The sequence below is a fragment of the Nothobranchius furzeri genome, chromosome 13, assembly GCF_043380555.1.
Source record: "Nothobranchius furzeri strain GRZ-AD chromosome 13, NfurGRZ-RIMD1, whole genome shotgun sequence".
NCBI classification, from domain to species: domain Eukaryota; kingdom Metazoa; phylum Chordata; class Actinopteri; order Cyprinodontiformes; family Nothobranchiidae; genus Nothobranchius; species Nothobranchius furzeri.
The window spans coordinates 19,541,156-19,558,960 of NC_091753.1; the positions used below are offsets into that span (position 1 = coordinate 19,541,156).

Consider the following 17,805-nt stretch of genomic DNA (forward strand, 5'->3'; position numbering starts at 1 on the left):
GATCAACCTCTGCACTTGAGAACAAGGACACACTCGCACCCCTGGATGGGATCGCGGGATTGGGCCTCAGTCTAGCTGGGTTACTGACATAAAAGGACTTTTGCACCATTATCTATTTTTTTTGTTTGACATACATTTATGAATAGTAGGTTTATTTCATTACAAAACTTATAAATAACCACAGAATCCCCCCTGACTGATGTAGAACACTTTTGATGTGAAGTTTTATGAAATTAAACAGAAAATGTTAGAGATTAGGATTATTTTTGGATAGCTGGTGCCATTGTAACCAGCAGTTTCATCTGAACTCATCTCCTTTTTCCTTGTTTCTAAGACACCTTAGTTACTAGAGCTTTTGACATTCTGCGTCTGTTTTGCAGTCTGAGTTTTGTTTTTGTGACCCAGCTCGTTATCCTCCCTCAGCCCTCACTCCTGTTCTCCATCTCTGCCCAGATGCTCCTCGTTCCACCGATAACTGCCCCGGCATAAATGCATCATCCTGTCTGGTTCCTGGTCCTGGTGCCCTCCTCTTCCCAGTTTTATTACTACTGTGGTTTAACATTTAACTGCCTCATTCAGCTTGTTCTTTGCCTTCTGTCATACTGAGTTCTTCTCTACACCTCTGCCATGACTGCTATCGCCAGCGTTAAAATATAAACCACTTCTGACATTCACATGGAATCATAAATTAGAGCATGTGAGCGCTTGCTTTAAGATGGGAAACTAGAGCCATGGCAGCAACCTGTAGGACTGGGTGGGACATGGTGAACTACAAAACTATTAATAAAAACCCACATAAATAATTTTAAGCAGTTTAAATGTTCTGAGCTGCACTCCCTATAGGATGATTTCAGTAACGAGTGTAATAATCCATCATATAACGTTACTGTTGTCTATGTCAACAGTAAATCTGACCAAAATAATTCAGAACAAACACAAATTTGATGCTGAAATGAGTATCAGCTTTTGGTTTTTCACAGTTTTAATTATATTTTAAAAGTGATATTAAATACTAGCCCCACGTGAATGGTAATGGTTTTATGCTATGAATATGTTGTGTTTAATCTTCACATTCATTCATCAAATAAAAATTCTACTTGTTTGTTTTCAGACTCTTGTACTTCACGATCTGATCCATAATAATAAAGATGATCTGAAATCAAACACTGAACCCAACACAGCTTAATACAGTTCACCCATAAATACATGTTAATATATTTTATCTCAACATATTTACCCAAATGTAACATTTATACTTCGTTTGGAATAAACAGCCAACAAACATCAGACTGAAGAACAAAGAAATGAATCAAGTCATGAGGTAACACACACACACGCATGCACACACACACACACACACACACACACACACACACACACACACACACACACACACACACACACACACAATTTTTCACTACAATCCCCCCAAACACTCCAGCATGAATGCAGTTTGTAGTTAAACCCTTCTCTGATTGCTGAGAAGTGACTCTGGTTCTTCTCCTTCATGCTACATTTTTCTATTTCAATGGATTTACATTTGCAGCGTCTCGTCTCTGATGAGAATCAGCTTCTCTAAATCCCAGACCATGGTCTTGAGTTGGAAAAAGGGTAGAATACCTTCTCTAGGTCAGGGACGAGGTCCTGCCCCAAGTGGAGGAGTTTAAGTATCTCGGGGTCTTGTTCACGAGTGAGGGAAAACTGGAGCGTGAGATCGATAGGAGAACTTGGTGTTGCATCTGCAGTGATGCGGGCGTTGTACCGGTCTGTCGTTGTGAACAGAGAGCTGAGCCAGAAGGCAAAGCGGTCGATTTCCTACCCTCACCTATGGTCACGAGCTTTGGGTAGTGGCCAAAAGATTAAGATCACGGATACAAGCAGCTGAAATTAGTTTTCTCTGTAGGGTGTCTGGGCTCTCTCTTCGAGATAGGATGAGAAGCTCGGTCATTCAGGAGGGGCTCGGAGTAGACCCGCTGCTCCTCCACATCGAGAGGAGCCAGTTGAGGTGGCTCAGGCATCTGGTCAGGATGCCTTCTGGGCGCCTCCCTGGTGAGGTTTTCCGGGCACGTCCAACCTGGAGGAGACCTAAAGGTAGACCCAGGACACGCTGGAGGGACTATGTCTCACAGCTGGCCAGGGAACACCTTGAGATTCTCGTGGAAGAGCTGGCCCAAGTAGCTGAGGAGAGGGAAGTCTGGGCATCTCAGCTTAGGTTGCTGCCCCCGCGACCTGACTCTTTGGGATTAGATTCATGCCAATAGTTTCAAGAAAAACCCTTAAAAGACCAAACACAAATTAAGAATGTGAGAGAGAAAAAAAATTGCAAAAAAAAGTTGTTTCAAAAGATAAACTTACTATCTGAATCAACTTATTAAAATGAGTGATAAAGGTCTTTGTATTTTTATGTTTGACTCTGTATTTTTGTTTTCATTTTCCTTTGTTTCATTCTCACTGCTCAGAGTTTTGCTCTCACTACCAGATTTGCAGTGTCACTACCTGGCTTTCTCCTTTGCACTGCCTGAGGTTTTGATAGCAATTCTGACCTACCCTTTCAGGTGGGTGGGACTTCTCCCATAGGACAGAGTTTTCTCGAGTGACAGTTCAGTGACCCGGAAGTGATGTAGCCTCCAAGACATTTTTTTCCCCCCACCTCGGTCAACAACAAAATGAATTTTGAGCCCCAAACATGCTATTTCTGCTGTCTGTGGTGTCTACTGAGCATCTAAAGTGAGTATTGATAATATATTTTATCATTTCTTAGGCACTCTTAGTTAATCTGTAAATTAAGCCACTTTTTAAATTGGTTTTAACCAGACGTTAGCTCACTAGCTAGCTGCTAAGCTAGCCATTGTGCTAGCCTTCTGGACAATGCTCTATTGCTGCAGAGAGGCGTGTTAAAGTCTCATCTTAACACATTCATTACTGGTTTCATGGAATTACATATTATTGCAGTTTATGTTAATAAGTTAGCTAATTTTTCCAGAACTGTGGAACATCTGAGACTTTTGCAGCTACTGGAGCTAACCTGTGTACAGCTAACTTGCTACAGAGGAAGCAGCAGGGAGCAGAACTAACAGGCTGTTTGCAGGTAAATACTCATTTGTGGAACTGCAGGATTTTTATGGTGTAACTCAGACAGAATCTACATGAGTTATTGTGGTGGGGTGGCACACCAAATTGGTCCTTGTGGTAATTGGGTGAGTTTAGCCTGTGGCGATGTATTGCATTGCTCCTTTGTTCATTTTTATTTAAAAAAAAAGTACGTATCCAAAACATTTAAACAAAATTTTTACAAACACAAACCTTTCAGAAAAATACATTTGTTATTAAAAATGTTATTTAGAGAAATGTAATTTTATTTTTAAAGTATTTTTTTTGTTTAATTCACCTGTTGCTGTGTTCACAAAAAACTATGGAGATAAAAACTTTTTAAATGGTGAGCAGCAAAACAAATGTATTTATTTTTTAATCTGATAATTTCTTTACTCATTATTTGTGTTTTTTTAAATTAAATGTTATTTAAATTTTTAAATCATGTCTTGAATAAATAAGACCAATTTATGGTTTGAGTGAACATTAATATGATTTAACAACACTGGCTCTTCCTGGGGAGGGGGTGGTGGGGTGGGGTGGGAGCAATTTGGTGGGTGGAGTTAAAGAAAGCCAAATTGTAACAGGCGTACCTGCTCTTCATCCCCTGTGGACTCGGTTTGACTGACATATCTGCTGCTTTCCTGACAGTTACAGGAGATAAACCACGTGCCAGCAGAGGTCTCTGAGGCAGTGTTGAACACCAAACACGATGAGGGCAGCATGGAGGAAAAAGGAAGATGAAGTGCAGGACAATGTGGGACACCTGATCGCCTTGCTTTAAGCTATAAACAAGCATTTTGGTTCAGACCACCTGTTAGCACACCAATCCTCTAAGAGAAAAGCTGCTTCTCCTAACAAAAGGTAGTAATCTACAACAGGTATGAATAATTAATAACCTTTAAACCCTTCAAAAATCCCCGAAACAGATGGAAGGAAGCAACCCGTGTTGATAAAACAGAGTGTGAAGGTGTGAGCCTCAGAGAGCTCAGTTTACCCTTTGAACCCTCCTCACCTGGAGGCTGACCCTGAAGGTGTTGCCCCGCCTCCTCCACGCAGCGCTGTGGGAACCATGTTCATTGATTTATTTCGAGGTTGTAACACAAATCCCCCTGCAGCCGGTGGAGGCCTGTTCAGCTGGGTGGATTATTGACTCCCTGACAGACAGACACTGTGAGACCGACAGTTGAGAGTCTGTGGGCTGATTAGCAGCAGGAGTCCAACAGAAGTTTGTACGAGTCTTAGAGCGTCCCCCCCCCCCCCAACAGGGTCCCGTACTAAACTAGATCCACACCCTTCTGTTTCCTGTCGTCATGGCTTTAGCAACAAAATAACAGAAGCATCAACTCAAAGACATTTTCATTACAAACTTTTGATATTTTTTTCCTGAATAAGGCCCTGTCCACACGTAACCGGGGATCTGCCAAAACGTAGATATTTTTCTACGTTTTGGCCTGTCATCCACACGAAAACTGAGTTTTTTTCACACGAAAACGGATCTTTTTAAAAACTCCGGCCAAAGTGAAGATCTGCGTTTTCTCCGTTTTGGGTGTCTGCGTGTGGACGGACAAAACCGGAGTTTTAAGGTCCGCAACGTCACTTTCCGCAACAAAAAAAATGCTGACATCACGTGTGCGACTTGTGTTTACACTAACCGACAGCATGGAAGCCCTCAGAGCTGCGCTCGCTTTATCAATTGTTCAAGCGCTTTTTGCTTGTTTGTTTTTGCAAGCGGAATTACTGCTCCTTGCGGAAGACCACAGACGAAGGACGAGGTTAAGAACGGGGGAAGTACTGCCGCCTACAGGTCTGGCATGTCCTTAACAACGTATTTATCCGGGTACGTGTGGACAGAGTTTATTTTTAAACGAGGTGGTGTGGATGCAAGTTTTTGGAGGGGCGGATATTCGTTTTTTAAAAAAAGCGGCTACGTGTGGACTAGGCCTGAATCATTTCAGCTTTAGTTCTTCATGTTTGCACTGATTGACTAAAGCATTTGTTTGTTGATACGGTGGCTGCAAACCTACGAGCTGCAGATATGGCTGGAAACTCCTTCATTTGTCAAGTTTCAGTTTAAGTTTTATAGTTTTTGATGCTGAGGCAGTTTATTAAAAATGGTTCGTTCTTGGAAACATTTGACTCCAGCATCATTCCAACAGAAAGAAGAGGAGAACATTTCAGGCTTTTCATCTTCTGGGTGCACCAATGAAATTTTGACCCCTGTTGCTTTAGTTGGAAACAAGCTGACAAACTTTTTTTCAGTGGGCAGGATCAGAGGAACCTGTTGATGTGAGGAAACAGACCTTTCAGAAAAGGTTGTCACAAGATTGGCTAATGAGCAACAGTCCTCATTACATAAAACAGACGGGTCATGTCTGCCTTTGTTTGGATCACTGTTCTGTTTCCTCCTAACAGAACCTGTCAGGGAGCTCAGGCCAGAGGGAAAACGGGGAGAAGGAGGGACAGAGGGGGACATGGGAGGATGCGGTGAAGGAGTGAAAGTGGAGGAAGAAAGAACGTCAGAAGGGTTGATGCTGAAAATGAGCTTTATTAATTAATTGGCTAGTTTAATTATTTCATATTGATAAATTCAGTAATTTAAAACATTTAGGAAAATGTTTTGTTACTCTTCATCCTGCAAAGCCAAAGATAAACAGCAGGGAAGCTGTTTATTGTCCCAAACACAAATCAATCATCCGGATTCATTAAAATGTTTAATATTTAAAATATTAACTTTATGCTGGAAAATCTAGAATGCAGAGGTGGAAAGTAACGAATTACATTTACTCACGTTACTGTAATAGAGTAGCTTTTTTGTGTATTTATACTTTTGAAGTCGTTTTTAAAATCTGTACTTTTACTTTTACTTGAGTAAGTTTTAAAAAAAGAATTGTAATTCGCTACATTTTAAATCATTTCCGTTACTGAGAAAAAATAAATTGTAGGCTTAATAAATTAAAAACATTACGAGTAGCAGCGTCGGAACAGAAAGAGACTCCTGCATGAGCACCGGGTCTAAACCGTGGGGGGTGTGGGTGTACACTTCTGCTCAAAGACATCAGTTCAGTCCCTGTGATCCACTCGCTGTTCACCTCCTCTCCTGTGGGTTGGAACCCGCACCTTCGCGCACCGGTGTGACGTCATCAGAATTCTGCTCGGTTCCGTAACCAGACTCGGTTCCGTGTTTGAAATGTGTTTCCATACCGCTCCGCACGGCAGCGGCAAAATAACGTTTAGTGCTCATAACAAGCGGATTATCAGCGCTCTGCTCATAAAACAGAAGACCTGCAGGCCTCTGTGAGTTAAAACATCCTGATACTGTTCAGGTGTAAACATTGTGCTCCATCCCTGTGTTTGAACTCAGAAGATTCTCCTTGATGCCACAGATATGTGATGATTTAGCTTGTTTCTTTATTTTACTCCAGAATACGAGATTATGTCACGATCTGCCCCTGCCCAACCTGTCTGTGTTCCTCTCCTGCCGTGATTGCCCTTATTGTTCTCACCTGTACCTGCCCATGTTTCCCTGATTAGCCCTCTGTATTTAAACCACCTGTTTGCCCCTGTCCTTTGTCAGTTCATTGTTGTTGTCTGCTGGTGTTTCTGTTCATCCCATCCTGCCATTAAACCATTTTTACTTTTCTGAAGCCTGCATTTTTCCTCCTGCTCAGCTCAACCACACATGGTCCGCCGTCTCCACCTCCTACACCGTGACAGATTAAAGTATTACTAAAGCAGTTCAGTGGTGTTAGTTTAGTCATTCAAATGATTCTAACATGCTGCAGTGTGTGTCTTACACATATAGGACTGCATGAGAAAGCGTGGTTTCATCAAATCCATGCAGTCCTATATCTTGGCTGCAGTAATGGCTCAGGAAAATAACACATTTCATAAATAGTGACGTCTTAATAGTCTTTATGATTTATCTTTTGGTCTGGGAGGTTTAACTTATGATACATGCTTTTTAAAACATGTTAAAGTGTTACAAGAGGAGATAAATGCATGAATTTAAAGTTCATGTTTGGAGACCAACCTTCACAGATTGGAGGCTCACGCTGGCGAGGAGACGCCGTTAGTTCTAGTAACACCTGGGCTCCCAAGGCCTGTTCTGACAGGATGGATGTTACGGGACCCTTAAGGATTCCAGTTGGATGATTAGAGGATTATTTAGGAGGATTGGAATGAACACACTGATTTCAGTGATGAAGGGTTAAATGAGTGAGTGAACCCACTACCAAGGATGAACTCTGCTAACTTTAAAAATCAGCTGCTCTAAATAAGCATGAAGGTCAGAGAGGAGCTCTAGGATGGACATGGATAAAGGAACTGTAATGTAGAGGTAAAGTAGGGCAGGGCCAACGTTAGCAGCTGTCATATGGTCCATCTGAAATGTTTGACTTTCATTTAGCTTGTTATGTAACGGGTTAGAGCACAGACTCATGTTAGTTTTTCATGAGAACATTGAGATACCTCACATGCTGATGGGAGCTAAAAAGTAACATATTTTTTGAATAAAGAATAATTTTTGTCACAATTGAAACGTGCAATCCTAGAAAAACCTCGTCAAATCAATGTGCACGTCCTGTTCTCACTGATTGGATAGAAATCCCTCCATCAAACTGTGTGTGTGTGTGCGCGCACACACAGAAGCGTGTTGTGATTTTGAACTGATGTAGCCATCTTTACACGGACAAAAATGTAACAAAGTAATTTTTACTTTGAGTACATTTTATTTACGATACTTTTTACTTTTACTTGAGTAAAAATTTAGGCAAGTACTTTTACTTTTCAAAGTATTGGTACTCGTACTTTAGGAAATTTTAGTACTCTTTCCACGTCTGCCAAAATGAAGCTCTGAGAAGTTGATTCTGACGGAGAACTAAGCTGCAGGCCACCGTTATAAAGCCTCTCTGCTTTATTTACAGCATCTTAGAGCAACATTACCTAAAACAGTTTGGGATATGCTGCTAAAGTTACTAAAAACAACACATTTACATTTGGTAATTATTCTTCATGTGAGCCCTGCTGCTGCTACGTTTGGTGACCCAAACGTCATCACATTTGTCTGCTTCCTCTTTTATTGTCCATCAGCTGTGGGGCACCAGCTTGTGAGTGGATGAAATGCAGAGATCTTAGGCTATTCAGTCCTGCTCCTCGAAGGCCACCATCTGTAGGTTTTTCCTGTTCCAACACACGTAGTGTGACTCGGTAACTCGGTTCTGAAGAACTTGAGCACCCGCTGAAGATGTGATTCAACCATTGAATCAGGTGTGTTGGAGCAGAGAAACGGCTAAAGCACACAGGGCAGCGGACCTCCAGGACCAGGACTGAACAGCCCTGGTTTAGGAGATAAAAAATAAATCCCAAACAAGGTTGGAATAATAAAAAGAACGACAACAACGCTTTAGTGGTGGTGATCACTAGTCATTTCAAACAGCAGAAGATAAATTGTGGCAGACTTTCCTAGAAAACTGCTGCGTCCTCTGAGCGTCAAGTGTGTGTAGCTCCACGCTGAAGCCCATATCTGCCAAATGCTGAATGAGTGATAAAAGGAAGAAGGCCCAGGCTGTCAGTTAGACACTTGCGGGGAAAACTAAAGACAGGTAGAGAGGAATGATTGAAACAGAGTAGATTTAATTACAAACGCCATCAAGGGGGATTGATGGATGTACAGCTGAAAGAGAAGATTGGTAAACAACATGGCACCCGACAGAGCATCAGACGAGAAGTGAAACAGACCTAATGGATGTGAGCAAAGATGGCGGCTTACGTTTACAAGGACAATTATCCTTTAACAGTATGCCAGAAGCACACAGAGACGGGAGAGTAGATAAAACCAGACAATCAGATAAAAGATGCAAAGCTAAGCAGTAGAAAACAGGAGCTTTGAAGGGATGAATAAGCTGTTAAAAGCTGAACAGAGATGGGAGCAACTATTTACCTGCAAAGTAATTCTCTGAAATCTCCTTTCAGAGATGCTATTCTGATTAAAGTGTTTTACAGAAGCAGCAGTTTTGCTCAGGAAGAGTTGTGTTTTTTTCTGATCCATCCACAGACGTTCCATGCAAATGAGATCCAGGCTGAAAGTGGGTCATTTAAGGACAGTCCAGTGTTTATGTCCCAGCCAGTCTTGAGCGATTTTAGCTGTATGCTGGGGTCGTTATCCTATGTTTCCATTAAGGATGCTTTAGTGGTCCTGAGGCGGTTCTGGAACCCATGCAGGTTTGAGGTTTCCTTTTCCAGATGCAGCAAAGCAGCCCAAAACAAAACCATGCCTCCTCCATGCTTCACAGAAGTACAGTGTTCTTTAAAAACATTTAAAAAATAATAATAATAAAAAAGAGACAAAAATGTCCAGTTTTCTAACATTTGTTGAGAGCAAATTCAGCCAGAATCTTATAAGTTGTTCAATGTGCATTTTAGATTTACAACCAATGAAGTCTTCTTGGCTTTTCTTCCACGAAGCCATTTAAAGACGAATCAGGCAATCATAAAGGGACAGACCTTGACCTTGAACAGGGGCGGGGTTAGGCCCGGTTATTGGGCTCAAGCCCCGAATGTTTTATGAAAAGCCCCGGATCTAAATCGCGGAAGTAACATGCAGTACCAAAGTCCAACAGAGAGGGAGCAGCTGGCAGTAGTTTGTATACAGCCTGCCTGAGCCTCCACCACTGAAGAAGAAGCCCTTCAGCAGCCGGCTTCTTCTACACTCTCTGCCTGAAACGCATGAGTGAAGATGGACATAAGGACATTTTTTAGCCAAAAAGTACAACGACAGAACCCCAGCTTTGATGAGACTGGTGCTGACTCAGGCTTGAGTCTTATTTGAAAATATTTGTTGTTCTGCTGGTTTGCCTAAAGTTAGCTTATCAGGTAAAGTTGTTGGAGAAAGAAAGGGAATATTTACTATCATCTCACACTAAACACTAACAGGAACAATATTCTGCCCTGAATATGCTTAATATGTAGCTTCAGATTTAAAATTATGCGGTACAAGACGAATATATATGATGTTCACTAGTGCGTGTGTGTGTGTTTGTGCGCGTGTGCTAAGCCCCGGATCTTCTTCAGTCCTAAATCCGCCCCTGACCTTGAAGACAGTTTTGGATGGCTTCTCTGTTCTTTTCCTAACATCCCAATTCACCTGGTGTGTTCCCTGATGTTTATGTGTTTAGCAGACACTTTTGTCCAAAGCTGCTTACAAGTGATAATCGCCATGTTGCCCTTGAGGCTAACAACAACAATAATAACAACAACAACAACAAACAATTTCCAGTCAGTCATAGGTGGCAGTGAGGCAGCATGATGAATCATGGAGAGGAGGGAACAAGGAGTGGACAGTAGAGAGGGGGGACGGGTGCAGGGAGGGTGCTAGTTTAGAAGAAGCTCTCTGAAGAGCAGGGTCTTCAGGAGTTTCTTGAAAATTGAAAAGGAAGCTCCTGTTGTGGTAGTGCTTGGTAGGTCATTCCACATTTGTGGAACGATGCATGAGAAGAGTCTGGATTGTCCTGAGCGTGGTGTAGGCACTGCTAGCCAACGATCCTGTGATGACCGGAGCGGCCGGGCCGGGACGTAAGCCTTTGCAAGAGGATTCAGGTAGATGGGAGCCGTACCATCTCAGACTTTGTATGCTAGTGTTAGAAATTTGATTTTGATGCATACAGCTAGCGGTAGCCAGTGGAGCTCAATGAACAGAGGGGTGATGTGTGCTCTTTTTGGCTGATTGAAGACCAGACGCGCCGCTGCGTTCTGGACCATTTGAAGAAGTATCACAGTACAGGCTGGAAGACCATTTAGAAGGGCATTGCAGTAATCGAGGTGGGAGATGCCAGTAGATTGCACCAGGAGCTGGGTGGCATGTTGTGTTAGGTATGGTCAGATCTTTCGTATGTTATACAGCGGCGGTAAAGCGGCATGAACGAGCAACAGAGGCAACATGATCTTTAAAGCTCAGGTGTTCATCAATCACAACACCCAGATTTCGAACTGCCTTTGAAGGAGCCAGAGATAGGAAGTCGTTTTGGATTGAGATATTGTGCTGTATGGATGGTTTTGCTGGGATAACAAGTAGTTCCGTTTTAGAGAGGATGTGTTGGAGGTGGTGGGATTTCATCCATTTTGATATGTCAGAGAGACAGTTTGATATTCGTGCAGAGACAGTGTGGTCATCCGGTGGAAATGACAGATAGAACTGGGTGTCGTCTGCATAGCAGTGGTAGGAAAAGCCATGTGATCGAATGATCTCACCCAGTGAGGTGGTGTAAATGGCAAAGAGAAGAGGTCCTAGTACAGAGCCCTGGGGGACTCCTGTGGCAAGATGGTGCACGGTAGAGGATTGTCCAAGCCATGATACACTGAATGATCGTCCTGTGAGGATCGGCCTAGCAAGACATCGCCTTGTGAGGCCAGGCGCCTTGCTTACGAGGACACTGTTCTTCCTTGGTCTAGTTGACTTACATTTCAACTTGAAATTTGCCCCCGAAATAGCTGCAGGTTCTTGATCCGCCATCCTTACTGCAAAACTTTTGACCAAGGCCAGGCTACAAGGCACCTCCTGTGTATCCTTGCTCAGCTAGCTAAACAGCTAACAAACGGAGAGCAGACGCTTCGGTAGAACATGAACATTAGAACAGACCTTGGTGGTTCCTGATGACGTATCTCCTAGGCAACCAGGGCGGGATCAAGTCATCATGTCAAGGTTCCTTGACATTGAGAAACACTCTGAGTTTTCAGAGGGTGTGTGGTGCGATGTTGTGATGTTCAGAGGAGCATACAAAAGGGTTCAAGTGAAGGCAACTGGACTTCTTTGATTTCTTGAAGACATTTCACTTCTCATATGAGGAGCTTTGTCAATTCTGACTGGAGTAAATAACAACAGACAGCTACAGCTTATACTGTAAGCTTGACTCTCATTCCAGTCAGAATTGACAAAGCTCCTCGAATGAGAAGCGAAACGTCTTCAAGAAACCAAACCAGTCCAGTTGCCTTCAATTGAACCCTTCTGGATTACCATGACCTGGATGACTGAAAACCTTCACCAGCATAATCAGAGGAGCAGTTTGATGGATGGGTTTTGAGCCAATCATTCAGAAGGAGGACCAGTGCTGGGTGGGATGAGGTTTTCCCAAAACATTATTTAATGATTGCCATTAGTAAGTTATTAGCATTTCAAGCAATATGGCAAAAAAAATTCCAGAAAAAATGTCTCAGACTGTACTTTTAAGAGGTTTGTGCAGAAGTCAACATGATGTGGGTGTGCTGGAGCAGGAAACATGTAAACCCTGAAGGACTGGGGGGATTTACCCCTGGTATAATTCACATCAAACCCAAACAGATCAAGAACATATTGATCCCAATGATCATTTATATAATGTTCTCTATTACTGCATTAGCAGATTAGTTTGGCTTTTCAAAAACAAAAGTCATCAATCACCCCCGACCATAATCTGACTTCTGTCAATTTACTATTTCATACTATGACTTAAAGTGGATATGTTTCTGGTGAATTGATTACATATCTTGTGTATTTGATCAATATGTCACCAAGCTTCAGCCTGGCACAAAATCAATCCCAGATTACAGGAAACAATACTGTGAGTTGGTGCATTAGAAGCTGTGAGACGAGATGACGAAATTACAAACCGAATGAGGCGGTAACGTCGTAAACTGGTGATTCATGAAATTACCAAAATGTCTGAACAGGTTACATAGTTAGGGAGACGTGTGTCCTGTCTCAGACACAAACAACGAGCTAGAAACCCGCCTGCCAGTCATTCAGCCAGTCAGCCATGCACGAGGGCCGTTGTGTATTTGTGTAGAGCAAAGTGCCTATAGGTGAGCTGTCAGGGGCTGTAACACACATCTTGATGCGTGTTACAGCCGCCCATGAAGTCTGTCAGCAAGGAGAACGTGTGCGTGTGTGTGTGTGTGTCCATTCATGTGTGTCTGGCTGAGTCTGCAGGAGGTAAAGGTGTGTGTGGATCAATAATAATCAGCTGCAGTAGAACGGGAAGTTCTCCACACACACACACACACACGCACGCACGCACGCACACACACACACACACACACACACACACACACACACACACACACACGCACGCACGCACGCACGCACACACACACACACACACACACACCAATCTCAAACTAAAATGCTTACGTTTAAAAAGTACAGCTTCAAAAATGCATATGTGTAATCGATTTTCCATCCACTCTCCTGTCCCCTACTTTCTCTCGCTGCTCCCCAGCCCTCCATCCACACCAGCGGCCGCTCTCTCTTCCTTTACCTCTTTGAAGTGGTCTTGATGATGTCGGAGACTTTCTGTATGTAATCAGTAGCGAGCACCACGATCTCTTCGTCTTCTGAGAAGTTGTCATGGAAAATTCTGTCCAGCAAGCGTTTCCAGTGGAGCTGCAGAGGACGGAGGAACGACTGTTAGGACCTGATGAGGAAAGCTGCACCAGAACAACTCTCACTGAGAGATTGTGTTTCAGTGTGGTGATTTCCTTCAGTTACATTTATTCAGTCTGTGCATCCTGGTGAAAATGACCACAGCTGGTTTATCAGGGCTTTGACTTGATTAGGGGAGTAACATCGTAATCACAGTTATTTTAGTTAAATCTCTATTGTTCAATAGAATACCTCAATGAGTCGAGAAAACAAGGAATTTATTTCTCACATTCTGTCTAAAACACACCAGAAATGCTGCAGTTAGGCTCGTCACAGTTTGAGCACCAAGTGACTCACTAGACATCGCCTTATGATCTGTTTACACTGTGAGGTTTACATCTTATTTAAAGTCTGAGTTCGCTAAAGTTCAAATTTAAAGAAGCCCGCAGCGACCATATTGCATCAGCGGGCAGCAGAGCTGGGCCAGCTCTCTCTCCTGGTGTCGGTGTCTCCCTCAGGTGGAGGTGAACGCACATTCCTTCGTTTTAGCTACTCCCTTCATCCTGTTTCGCTTTGAGCAACTGCAAAGCAATCGTACTTTCCGCAGCCAGCTAACCGGTTTGCACACCCAGATTTGCGTTTGTAAAACTCCTGTTTGTGTTTGTTTTCATGCCACATCTCATCTCACCAGCGTTTTTGTTAGAATAAATTAAATATACATTTTATTTCTGGCTTGTATCAAAATACCTGCACAAAATACCTGTAGGTAGAGCCGAGTTCTGATGAGCAGCATGCTCCGTCTAGTTTGAACTGGATGGATGTGGGAGCAGATCGGCTCTGAATGACTTGTTTGACTTCATTCTTTCACTATCTGCTGCTGTAATCTCCCATTTCCCTGGAAGATGAATTTCTCAATAGTTTTAGTTGATTATGGAACGATCTGAGTGTACCTCACTGGTTCTGCTTTCACACCAAGTCCGGGTTTGGAGCAGATGTTTTGGATTATTTGATGGTTAGGGTAAACGTTTATTTGCACACGTTTTACCTAAATACCTGCGATTTGTTTTGGTTATTTGCAGCAACACTTGTTATTTCTGTGTAAGACACAACCAGCCACATGCTAAACTCACATTACACGTTAAAGACCACTTATTTGCTCTCTTCTTAACCCTTTGTGTCGAGGATTTAAATCCTGAAATGTAATTCTGTCCCTTTGGCCTACTTTCCATCTCTTCTGCGTCAACCTTCATCCATCCCTCCATTGATCACGAAGCACCTTGAGGGATTCTTTGTCACCGCTGTCTCTCCCACTAACTCCATCTCTAGTGTCTCTCCCTCTCCTGCCTCCCCCCTTATCCTGCTTCATCCCCAATGTCTCCTGATTTTCTAGTTTTCTCTCCACCAACCACTTTCATTCCATTTCTCAATCTGCCCCTCTGCCCCTGCAGGGCAGACAGTGTTTGTGAGTCACTTGGGCCTGTGTGTGTTTTTGTTGTCTTCATTTGCTCTGCAAAAACACCCCCCCCCCCCACACACACACACACACACACACACACACTCCCTCACTGATTTCACACTCAAGGCACAACTTAAAGTGTTCAACTGGGGCTCCAATCCAAACACACACACACATACTTATAAATGATGTAAAGGTACTTTGTGTGTGTGTGTGTGTGTGTGTGTGCAGCTCTTACACTGGGGGCGATCCGCTGCAGCTGCCTGAGGGTGATGCGGTTATACATGGTGCTGATGTCTTTTCTTTGGTCATCATATTCTGACACAGTGATCTAAAGAGAGAAGCAGGGTTTTGTTCAACATCTCGGTCGACCACTAGCTTGTGAACACACACACACACACGCGTGCGGCCAGATGCTGTCAGCTCACATTAGCTAGCCGCGTCTCCAGCTGTATGATCTCCTTGGACTTCTGGGTGGCATTGTGAGCGCCCAGCATGCTCAGCAGGCGTTCCATCAGAGCCTTGTACGCCGCCAGGATCTGGGAAGTACAGTGACATCAGTGCGAACGAGCAGGAAGCGCAGCGGAGGCCTCATTAGTAACGAGTGCTGATGGGGTGGCATGTGGCAGAGTGCACTGGATAACAAAAGCACAGCGGGAGGCTGAGCTAAACAGGTGGACTGATGAAGAAGAGCGAGGGAGGAGTCAACTGGCCAGATGGATGAGAAGGAAAAGTAGTGGACAGAGAGGACTAATGAGGATCAGAAAGACGTCTCTTAGTGTGAAGGTAATAAAAAAGTAGGGGAAGGTAGGATGTAAAGAAAGACATTATAGGAGATGATGATCACCAAGGATCACCTTCACACTGTCCTCATCCTGTCCCAGGTACAGACTCCTCTCCGGTAGTGTGAGGCCTTCCTGATCAACCTACACACACACACAAACACAGACTAATATTACATTTCCTCCGATATCCCGTGTGTATAAAAAGCTCAACAGATGTATATTCCATGAACCAGTGAATGATTTAGCTGTGTTGTAAATTTAACATTAAAAAACTAGAACTGAGCCTAAATTATTTAACATTTCATGAATAATTCACACATCAAAAACATGCCTGTCTCACACATTTACAGAATTAGAGCAGGATTTAGTTTATTAGTGTTTGTTTAAGAAAACTTTGGGTTTTTTCTTTTACTGGAACCAGAGTGAAAATAGGCTGAGCTCATTCCTCCCAAACCCTCCACTCATCACTGACCCCTGCATGAATCTTTAAGTTGAACTTCTTTAAATCAGAGGAGAGACACATTCTTCCTGCTTTTGACACGCTTTCATGTTTCAGGTCAACAAACAAAATTCTGAATGCAACACAACCAGAGTAAATTAATAAAATAGTTTTCACGTGATGATTTGATTTATTAAGGGAACGAAATGATGCTAAATAACCTGAACCTGTGTACTTTTACTGCTAAGTAGGTAGCTTCCCTAAAAAGAGATCAGATCCTGCTGGTGGTGGTCGGAGGGACCAGCGGCGACTGTGCACCGCCATCTCGCCTCAGGGCAGCTGTGGCTACAACGTAGCTCATCACCATCAGTGTGTGAATTACTGAGAAGTTGTAAAGCACCTTGGGGGGTCATAGTAGGGCTGGGCGATATGGCCTCAAATCTATATTGCGATATAATCTGAAGAATGTACGGTAACGATATATATTGCGATATATTTTTTCCTCTGTGTATATATGTCAAAATGACATTTAAATATCCTCATGTGGCAAATAAATGCCACATGAGGCATATAGGCCTCCTCCTCCACCCACTCCATGCCTGCAGTCACTGCCCTTCTGGGTGCACATCTTAGTGACATCATGTGTTATTGCGATATCGCGGTATTGCGATATAGCCAAAAACTCTACCATTACCCAATTTTATATAGTTTCTACCTCATATTGTCTATATTGCCCACCCCTAGGTCATAGGATCCTGGAAAGACTTTATATATATATATATATATATAATTTTACTGTTTAACTATTCAAAACTGTATGTATTCACTAACCGATGCTGTTGCTATTATCACTAAATGATACCAGCACTTCATCACTAATTTGCTGCTGAGTGTTAGATTTCTCATCTGAAAACATGAAGTTGCAGGTTTTGCCTTAAACTTGTAAAGCTGTCCTACAGCATGTAAACATTCTCTTTATAGGGAGTCTAAGTCACACCCATCCACATCTGGACCACGGGTCACCGGAAGAACGACAAAATGAATGCAAGTCAGCGGGGCTGAAAAGTCTATTTTCTAACTCTGCTTGTTTTGTGCCTTGAATTTCACATATGATGTCCGTGAATTTTAAAGACAAATTTTGGTACCATGAAGGCACTTATTTTTTAACAGGGGGAAATGCTATTTTAGGTTTTGTGTGAAAATACCTCCAGGACTACAAATGTGCTTCACGAAAGGGACGTCATGGAACCAGACACGGAGAAAACTGAGGAAAATGGCAGTAAGCAGGGCTGGGCAATGAATAGAAAATTTATCGTTATCGAAATTTCTGACACTTATCGTGATAATTTTTCCCATGTCAATAAATTTGATGATACAAAAATGAAAAGATGTGTGCAGGTTTGCAACGTTTATGCCCTTTTAAGAAGCTGTACCACCTTGAGTCACGTAAAAATGTGACTTAATGTAATACATGTGACAGCCCCATCTAGTGGACAACTTTTGTTTCTGCACATACCCGTAGTTATCGTCCATTTATCGTTATCGAGGTGAAATCCTCAATATATGTCGAACTTCCCACAGGAGGAAATAACCGCCATAAATCTGTTCATGTGGTAAGTAGCAGCTACGTTAGGGGACAGGC

General features: G+C 42.8%; 1 protein-coding gene across 1 annotated transcript in view; it reads right to left on the minus strand.

Moving 5' to 3' along the window:
* LOC107380779 (endothelin-converting enzyme-like 1) overlaps positions 1-17,805 on the minus strand; it is an 86,620-nt gene that overhangs the window by 67,398 nt on the left and 1,417 nt on the right. The window contains exons 2-5 of the mRNA XM_015952127.3: positions 15,797-15,865; positions 15,368-15,478; positions 15,178-15,270; positions 13,380-13,504 (exon numbers count right to left, since the gene is read on the minus strand). Coding sequence (XP_015807613.3) covers positions 13,380-13,504; positions 15,178-15,270; positions 15,368-15,478; positions 15,797-15,865 — 398 coding nt within the window. The remainder of the gene's footprint in view (positions 1-13,379; positions 13,505-15,177; positions 15,271-15,367; positions 15,479-15,796; positions 15,866-17,805) is intronic.